This window comes from Aulonocara sp. 'chitande type north' Nkhata Bay, linkage group LG23 (genome assembly GCF_057382095.1).
Source record: "Aulonocara sp. 'chitande type north' Nkhata Bay isolate Kocher_YH1m ecotype deep benthic linkage group LG23, A_spYH_male_GT1.1, whole genome shotgun sequence".
NCBI lineage: Eukaryota > Metazoa > Chordata > Actinopteri > Cichliformes > Cichlidae > Aulonocara > Aulonocara sp. 'chitande type north' Nkhata Bay.
This window is the reverse complement of record NC_141365.1, coordinates 10,934,166-10,944,221: the sequence shown is the minus strand read 5'-3', so window position 1 is coordinate 10,944,221 and position 10,056 is coordinate 10,934,166. Positions and strand designations below refer to the sequence as shown.

Below are 10,056 nucleotides of genomic sequence, written 5' to 3'. Positions count from 1 at the left end.
GCTGTACTGTGACTGTACAGAAGCTAAACTTTGCTTGTTTTGAGAGAAGTTCCTCTTTCACACACTTGTTGTTCTAAGGATCATCAGATATGAAACCCAGCTACAGGACAACTTTTTTTTTTTGCAACCTTACAATGAATCCTGTGATCTCTCATAAAACATGACTGTCCTGCAAATAGATAAAAATGTCCCATCCCTAACTAGGGATGGGACATTTTTATCTATTTATAGTCTATAAATAACTTGGAATTCTGGGTATGTTATCAACATGAGTGATGAAACTAAATCAAAAGTGACAATTATGCACTTGAAAATGTGTTTTCTTATATTTAGTACCCTTGAATGTACATGTTGCACAAGAGTGAGCTGAATATCAGATGAGTTGATACATATATCAGTGACTATAAGACTGTGTGATGTCAGTGAGATAACAAGATGAACATAATGACAACAGTGCCGTTTAAAAATAGCAATTTTTTATTTACAAATATTTCAGAGTCTTAAATACTGAGGGATAACATAAAATTTGCTAATAACGATACATTTGAAATGCTACAATAAACATCTGTATTTGAAATGTTGAAAAAAAAAACAACTTAAGGCTCTTTCAACGTGTCTTATGAAATAAAAAAAAATAACTCATAACATTCACAACCATCCATAATTAACATATTACCAGCAGTAAATCTTATGATGTTTTACTAAAAAACATCATAAAACTAAACATCACATGGCCAACAACAGTCAGTTCATAATATGTGCAACACTTCTGTTCATATTCTCCACCAGTGTTCACTACAATGCTCAGTGTATCGCCCATTAAAAGGGAATCAATAATATATCACAACCTGAGAAGTGATGAACAATTACAAGTGTATCATAAATACATTATTGCATTTAGTTTTGCATATAGATACAAATTAAACTTAAATACACTAAAATTGTGTTCCTTTAGTGGCCTCCTTTGTGTCCTCATCTTTAGACATGGCTGGGTTATCGTACATCTCCAGACTTGGCTTCCTGCTCGTCTCAATCGCTTCCTCCTCCTCATTTTTCTTGCAGCACTTGCAGCATTTGCAGCAGCAGCAGCAGTGTTTGCAACAAAAGCTTGAAGCTGAGGTAATGATGCTATCCCACGGGGCCATCGAATGCAGGGGCCGGGGTAAAAAGTCCCAGGTACGGAGGAACTTGGGCAAGAAGCGTCGGCAGCGAGATTGCATCACATTGATAACGATCACAAAGATAATTAAAGCAACGAAAGGCACACCGACGCCGACCAGTACTTTCCAGCCAGCCATTGACAGACCAAAGACAGTCAGGGGGAAAACCAAGAAGACCAAAATCAGGTAGATGATAGCAAACCAGCGATATTTGGCAGTTTTGTTCCCTAGCCCTCTTGCCAACCTGATGGGCAACCGCATGAAAGGGATCGGGTACCACAGTGCAATGCCAAAGATGTTGAAGAAGAAATGGCAAAGTGCAATCTAGAAAAAAGCATAGAAAGATTGGATTTAAACAAGACAACCACTGTGTGATTTCAAATAAAAAATAAAGGATGGATATAATAAATGGATTTTCCTTTAAAAAGATTTCGTTTTGTTTTTGATAAATATATGCTTAAAGGGATTAAAGTTATTGTAATGCATCACTTGGAAAGCTGGAATATTTGTGCAAATGCATCAAAATAATTTTGTCTCGCTGAAAACCAAAAATGTTGTCGTGTAAGTGGTGCTGACAGAGTAGTGCCAAACACTGCATTTTCTATAACGGTGGATAATTCCCCCTTCATAGTAAGCACTAGGCTATTTCTGTATTTTATCACATCTCACACATTTAACTTGTTTAAGGCTTAAAGCCTGTCTAATAACACAGACTGCTGTGAAGGTCTGACAGTTTCTTTAGACCTGGTGAGTGATTCTTGGTGAATTGGGCAAACTGGGTTTGCTAGCTAAACTCCACAAACCACTGAGTGACATCTTTGTGGCAACATCCTTTTATAAACAGTCTATAGTCTGAACCAACTGACCAATGAGCATCACCTAGCAGAGCTGTAAGCAGGCATATGAGAACAGTTTTTAATTGTTTCTTACCTGCAGAGAGTTTTCTAGTGTTTCTCCAGGGCTAGCCATAGCAGCAAGTATAGATGTTGTTGTTGTACCAATATTTGACCCCAGCGTCAGAGGATATGCTCGCTCAAGGCTAATAACACCGATACCTGACAAAAAAGATAAACAAAATATAAGATCTGGTGACAATTAAAAAAGACAAACAAAAAAACTGGCGTCATAATGGCTTACCAACAAGAGGAGTTATAGCTGAGGTGAAGACAGAGCTACTCTGAACCAGGAAGGTCATCCCGGCTCCCACCAAAATTGCAACATAGCCCATGAGAAAGGTGAAGGGGAAGGGTAGGTCTGCCATCAAAAAGAAACACATGATGTGAACATTATATCTACATGACCAGAGAAAACAAGCATTTCATTCTTAATAGTAAATGTGTCTGAGCTTTTTCCATCACACAACAGGACCGCTCGACCTGAACGTGAGCCAGAAGCAACAGGAAGGCTGTGCCTGTGTCGCTCATCAAGCATCACCACAGAAGCAGATGTGCTGACTATCAAACAGGCTGAACATCACATGCAAAAGGCTCGTTGCTGGTTTTGTACCTGTGTTGAGCACCTTCTTGATCAGCACAGCCACCTGGCCCTTCAACATGGAGTTGAGCAGCTTGACGATGAGGATGAGACAGGTGCAGAGGACGAACAAAGACCCAGCCAGCAGAATGAGGCCCACGGCCAACTCTGACAAGGTCGTATTGGCAAAGATGTGATTACCTGCAAAGGATGGTGAAAGAGACAGACATTTAGAGTAAACTCTGGTAAACCGAGCTCTTGTAAACACTAAGAATTGAGAAACAAGCTACATAAGTTTATGATTTTATGTAAATGTAAACAAAAACCTTTCTAAACAAAAACCTCTTCAAGCATCAAACCATTTCATTTAATTGGAAACAGCATGCTTTGAAGAAGTGATCCATTTTATGGTCATGTGACACTTCAGCCAAACAACATGAATGGACCTATTGAGGAGGTAGACGGGTTAAGGGAGAGTATTTGCTGAGTCACTGTAACGTCTCAAAGGTGGTCATTGTCTCAGCTTCGGAGAATCTGGTCTAAAGAGGTTGATGTGGCCGAATGGCTCTCTCATATTTCACCGAGCTTTAGCAGATCAGGTAATCCTAATTGCTTTGTAAATTTTCTTTTTCCCACTTCAGAAATAGCATGGATGTATGCTCACATCTCTTTATGTAATTGGTAAAAGTCTCATTCATCTGGGTCCAAGTCTGGTTTCCTTCCTCCCAGCAGATGCCACCTGGTGGGCAGGTGTTCACTGTCACATTCCAGAAAGTCTGAAAGAGAAAGCAGAAAGTATAAGAACAAAAGCAAGCCTCGACGCAGTGGCTACTGTAGCTGTACGGCGTAATCTTATTCAACCTCTTTATGAGCTAACACAAGGCAACATTAGTCATCAAGAGAAAACCTGATCTAACCACAGCTTTATGTGTGTTTTTACAGCTGTAAATACTAGTTTTGTAACTAGGTCTTGTTGATTTCTTACCGTGTTGGTCTCTGTTTTGCACCATTTTTTTATCAGACTCTTGTTCATGCCAACCTTGTCATCAGTGGCAATTGCAGAGATAACAGATTTGTCGAGCTAAGAGAAGAAACAGTTTTTTTTAATTTTTAAAAATGGCAATCATACTTGATACTGATAACATGGCCCGGTCTTATAGTTACCTGGATGATGGATTTTGTCAGAGGGTCTGTGATGACCTTGAGCAGTTCGGGGGCGTCTTCTCCGGACTCGAGATGAAAAGAATCGATGATGAGTTTGGTGACTTTGTACAGAACGCCTGTGGCAGCTTCCAGCGGCAGAAGAATCAGGACAGAAAGCCAGTTGAAGAAGTCGTGGACTGTAGCACCAGCAAATGCCCTGAAAAACAAGAACACTCGGTCTAACATCTGCTAGAAACGGTTTGTAGAGTTAGTGTAATATCTCTATGTTTGCATGCTGTCGTTTACCTGCGGAACTCATTCCGATCTCCTGCCTGCATCATAGCCACAATAGTGTTGGTGACAGATGTTCCGATGTTGGCTCCCATAATGATTGGCACTGCCATTTTAACTTCCAGTACTGAAAAAGATAATCGACATTTCATTCACGTGTAATAAACTAACACTGCAGTCACTGTTAGTATTTTAAGATATAAATATCACACATTAAACATTTAGATTGTTTCTCAGAATAAGCATTTTTGAAACTGTCACCTTGAGGTTCTATTGTGAGTTTACGACACATTTGTTTGAGTATACCGGACTGTAAAATGTGTGCACATGCCTCTTCCATGTATTTCTACTTACGTCCAGAGGCGACCATGCTGACCACGATAGAGGAGGAAGTGCTGGAGCTCTGCACCAACACTGTGACTAAAACCCCGATCACCAGCCCAGCCACAGGGTTAGTTAGCACCTCACTGTTTTTGAAGATGTCACCAGCGGCTCGGCCTGTACACACACGCACACACTGAGGTAAAAATACAGCTCTCCATGCACATTACATAACCTGGAAGTGGTTTGTTTTTGTTTGCTTATTTATTTGTTTGTTTGTTTGTTTGTTTTACCTCCCACTAGCTGGAAAGCAGAGCTGAGAACATCAAGTGAGCAAATAAACATGTAGAGAAGTCCAAGCAGCAGAACCAGCTTCAGAATACCGGTTAACACTCTTAAAATCTTCCCCTTTGTGTCTAGATCTGTTAGCAAAAAAGACACAAAGCACTGAATCAGTCTGGCATTGTGAAGAGATCCACGCTGTATAGAGCAGTCGCAAAAGCGTGCTGCCTTACCTGACCACTTGACCCCAGTGTCTTTCAGCTCTGGGAGATCCCAGGGATCCTCCGCAGCCTCCTCATTCTCCTTCACCAGGACCAGAGTGGAGTAAGCCGGTGGGAGACGCTCTTCTTTAGACAGAGACTTCTCATCTAAGAGAGGGATTGCGGGGGGAAATTGTGAGAAACTAAAGTTGCAATAACAGTTTGAGGAGGTCAAAAATATCCACAAGAAAAGGACATACCGATAGAGGAGGAGTTATCTCCCTCTACTTCTGGTCTAGGAGCCATGACTATCTGAGAAACAGAAAGAAGGCAAGAGTTTCAATAGTTTTAGTGTTAGTCTGTATTATTCACCTTTTCAAAAATAAAATGGCTATCCCCCAAAAGCAATCTATCACACTTTTTACTCTGTCCACTAAGCAGCTGTGCAATAGTCAGCGTAATCCAAGATGAAATTCTAGCTTTACCACATCTGTATCTGCTCAGCAGTTGATCATAATTAAGACAACAAAGAAACACAATAGTGGTAGCACTGTTACACCCGTGAAAGACAATCAGCAATAACATCTGTCCAAATAGCGGATATTTTTAACGCAAGCCACTGAATCCTCCAGCTATTTCTCGCAAATATCCTCAAGATTTCAGGTGGCCTCGGTCCTGCCGAGAAAGATAACGATGGCAGCCGGTGTACGCACCTGCAGCGGAGCGCCTTTGTGTCCAGATCTGTGAGAGGGGAGCAGGAGGCTTCACCTGAGTTACCTGTTGCTCACTCCGAGGCTGAGTGCTGCTTTTATAGCGCCGCGCAGAGCGCACACCCGCTGCTGACAGTTCAAAGATCACGCACACATGTGCAGCAGGCATGCTGCATCTGCAGGCGGGGGCAGATAAACCCAGTTAGACATGACTTGAATTTCTGAGGGACTAAAAACTAAGACTGACACATTTCACGGTTTTCAACGGGGGAAAGATGGACTTTTTTTGGTGTTAATTTGTCTATTTTTGACTCGTCTTTCTAAAGAAAGTTTTTTTTTATGACCTTATGTTTTTGACAATGTCTACTATTAACCGTCTACTGAACTTATAGCAAAACAAACACGCAAACAAACAAACAAAATGTTTCCACCTGTCTTCAGTCTGTGGGCTGGGGTACAGGTGTAACGAACTCAAACATGCTCCCCCTGGTGGCATGAAATGGCAATTCTTCTCATATGGCAATAAAACCAAGTTAAGTTTCAAATAAATCCACCTGGAATTTTGTCTTTTTGATAATTTATTTTAACATTAGGTGGTTTCATCATTCTTCAGATAAACCAATTATTTATGTGAAAATTAATCATCGTGTTGATCCCCTGGTCTTTCCACGATGTCATGCACTGTGTCGTTAAATATTTCACTATATTAAAGGATTACGGGTTGTAACACACTGATCTTATTTCAGTTTAAACCAACAGCGAGTGTTTGACTATACTACCCTCCCCTTTAGAATAGCAGGGAATCAATTTACATATCTAGGTGTAATTATTACAAGGACACATAAATGTCTCTTCAAAGCGAACTTCCTTCCTCTGTTAAATAATGCAAAAAAACATCTGGCACAGTGGTCCCCTCTCTCCACCTCTTTGGTGGGAAGAATCAACTCAATCAAAATGAATATACTTCCTAAATTTTTGTATCTCTTCCAATTGTTACCAGTATTTATCCCCAAATCCTTCTTTGATTCCTTGGACTCAATTATCTCATCTTATATATGGAGGGGTAAACGCCCTCGATTGAACAAGGCTCAACTCCAAAAACCCAAGAGTCGTGGAGGCCTGGCACTGCCTAACCTTCGATATTACTATTGGTCAGCAAACATGCGCTACATTATATCTTGGCTTTACTTCCACAACAAGGGTAATTGCCCATCCTGGGTGCTCATGGAGTTGAACTCGCCCACAGGCTCTTCTGTCCTGGCCCTGATTGGATCTTCACTCCCCCTTCCCCCAAACAAGACAATCGATAACCCAGTTGTCTGGCACACGGTGAGGGTGTGGGCTCAGATGAGGAAGCATTTTGGATTAACAGGTTTCTCCCTTCTAAGTCCAATTCTTTCTAACCCCCTTTTTCAGCCATCACTATCTGATCCTATATTTCGAGATTGGCATGATAAGGGCATTACATGTTTCAATGATCTATTTTTTGACAATACTTTTGCATCTTTTGCCCAGCTTTCTGAAAAATTTAATCTCCCACGTACACATTTTTTCAGATATTTGCAGACCAGACATTTCCTCCAATCTCAGATTCCAAACTTTCCGGTAGCACCAGCTGCAAGCCCAGGGGATATGCTCCTCACCCTAATCCCAACACGTAAAGGGTTTATCTCTCTTATTTATGACAGGCTGGTGAGCATGAACGGTTCTTCGATAGATCGGATTAAGACGGCCTGGGAACAAGATTTAAATCAGTCCCTGTCTATGGATACATGGGACTTAATACTCAAATTAGTTAATTCCACGTCCCTATGTGCCCGCCACTGTCTTTTACAATTTAAGGTTGTGCATAGGTTCCATCTCTCCAAAGTCAAACTATCCCGTATGTATCCGAACGTTGACCCTACCTGTGATAAGTGTGGGAGTGCGGAGGCTTCCCTTATTCATATGTTCTGGAAGTGCCCTAGCCTCGAAGGATTCTGGAGAGATATATTTCAGACCTTATCCCTACTTGTTGGACACCATATGGATCCTGACCCTTTAGTTGCGCTTTTTGGCACCACTGGAGAGGCTGATGCACGGTTGACCTCGTCACAGCGTTGCATGCTCTCCTTCGCCTCCCTTGTAGCTAGACGTACAATCCTCCTAAGATGGAGGGGTGCCCCTTTGCCCACCCAGGCTCAGTGGCTGAGGGACCTTATGTACTATCTGAGCCTTGAAAAGATCCGGTATGCGATTAGCAACAACAGCGGTAAGTTTTACAAGGTGTGGGGGCAATTCCTGAAATACTTTTCCAGCCTCCAGGCTACAAACCCGACTTCCAGCATTGCTCAGTAAATCCTCCCCCCTTCTTCTTCTTTTTATTTATTTACTTATTTATTTATTTATTTATTTATTGTTAGTCGTTTGTGTGTTTTTCTTATTTTGTTTTTGATTTATCTGTGATGTTGTTTTTATTTGTTTGCTTCTTTTTTCTTGCTTTGTTTGTTTGGTTTTTTCCTTCCTGGTCTGAGGGATAGGGGTTCTAAGTGTTGTGGGTAGGGGATAAACTGCTGGAAGCAATTATAAGACATGTGAGTGTGTCATTAATCTGTATTCTGATATTTCAGTTTTAACAGTCGCTGTGAAACTTGCTTGTTTGGTGTTTGTCAATTCTGCGTGTATTTGCTTTTCTTTGTTGCTTCAACTCAATAAAAATATCTTTGAGAAAAAAAAAAAAAACCAACAGCGACTGATCGCAACTGTACTTGTAACATAAACAGAACTTAAAACAAGTAATATTAAATATAACTGTAATTGCATGCATTATCTCCACAATTTTCAAAGAAGCCCAAGCATTTGTCTGCACACACTCATACGCTCATGCCACCCACTCAGCCACGCACAGGTTTACAGCTTCTTAGATAACACACACACACACACACACACACACACACACACACACACACACACACACACACACACACACACAGTCTTTTACCTGCCTGTCTTTATTGGTCACTACATTAGTCTGAGATTATAGTGAGAGATACGCAGAGATAGGATTTTAACGATGCACTGCATTATAATAACTGGTGTGAATATAAGCAAATGATTAACCAACAATCATGTTACAGTTACTCCCACCATGCAATAAAATAATAACTACCTAGCTTATAAAAAAAAGGGTTCACTGAGTTGATTGTAATTATTGCCCATCTTGTTATTGTTGGTTTAGATTTTAACGTGGAAAATCCAGGAGCAGTTGCTGATTTTCTGGTAGATTTTGGACAGGCTTCTTTGGCTTAGGTGATTGTGTTTTCTTTTGAGACTGAACTTTACTCCATGAAAATGGATTTCAAAGGTTCCCTTAAGAGTTCCTTATTCGTAAAATCCAGTTTGGTTACTGGTTATTTTTCCATCTAGATTTGGATCCCTTTAGATGTTTGGCAGCACCTGTTTAACAGTGTGTCTAGCTCGTCTTCTGCACTTTTAAGTTTTAAATGTACTGTGGAAAAAAAATGTGTTGGTTGACGTCACGTACAATAAACCCATTCATTTGTTAGTTAAATTTAATTAGATTACATCAGCTCAGTTTTTTCTCTTTTAATTAAATTCAAGCCTTTTATTTAAGTAGTAGTAGAGTAGTAGTAAGTAGAGCCAAATTTGTTTGAATTTATCCTACACAGGTTAAAAATGTATGTAGAACAAAATGAAATCTTGTTGAACGACTCTTGTTTAATGAACCAATATAAGGTTTGATGGTTTTATCATTGCATGTTTCAAAAGAAATACATGAACCCCATACTTTACAACAAATACAAAAGTAATATTTCGTGAAATAAAACACACACACACACACACACACACACACACACACACACACACACACACACACACACACACACACACATATATATATATGTATATACATATATATATACATATATATATATATACATATATATATATATATGTATATACATATATATATATATATATATATATATATATATATATATACACACACACACACATATGGAGAGAGAGAGAGAGAGTAATCAGTAATTTCTAGCAGGACTGTTTGTAACATTCTCAAAAGCATTTCCAAGCACATATAGGGTGCTTTAAAAAAACATAACTGCAATTTTTATGATAACCAAAAGAATGCACCTATCAAAATTACAAACACAATTACAAAAATTTATAATAATCAAAAAACTATTTTTTCTATTTTCTTGTGTTTTTATTTGCTTCCTTTAATAGTTTAAAAACACCTGACCCTGTATCTTGTAGCTCCAAAAAACAGCCCATAGCCTACAATCAATCACTATACTGTACTACTTGATTACTGCACAACCAATAAGATGATTGCAGCTGCAGGCAGTATTGGGTACACAGTGTTCAGCCAAACAAGTGCACTGACAAATTAAGACTATTAATAGTGAAATACCCACAAAAGAAACGCTTACTTCCATGCAAACCTGCAAAGAAAAT

At 39.7% G+C, this 10,056-nt stretch overlaps 1 protein-coding gene across 1 annotated transcript; it reads right to left on the bottom strand.

Moving 5' to 3' along the window:
• Positions 1-454: 454 nt before the first annotated feature.
• Positions 455-5,644, bottom strand: LOC147301257 (sodium-dependent phosphate transport protein 2B-like). The gene is made up of 13 exons (XM_086282108.1): positions 5,584-5,644; positions 5,131-5,182; positions 4,904-5,038; positions 4,682-4,810; positions 4,422-4,565; positions 4,083-4,194; positions 3,798-3,993; positions 3,619-3,714; positions 3,298-3,409; positions 2,667-2,834; positions 2,298-2,414; positions 2,091-2,215; positions 455-1,484 (listed from the first exon to the last, which is right to left on the bottom strand). The coding sequence occupies exons 2-13, from the start codon at positions 5,174-5,176 to the stop codon at positions 936-938; spliced, it is 1,929 nt and encodes a 642-aa protein (XP_086138234.1). The 5' UTR covers positions 5,177-5,182; positions 5,584-5,644; the 3' UTR covers positions 455-935.
• Between the last annotated feature and the right edge of the window lie 4,412 nt (positions 5,645-10,056).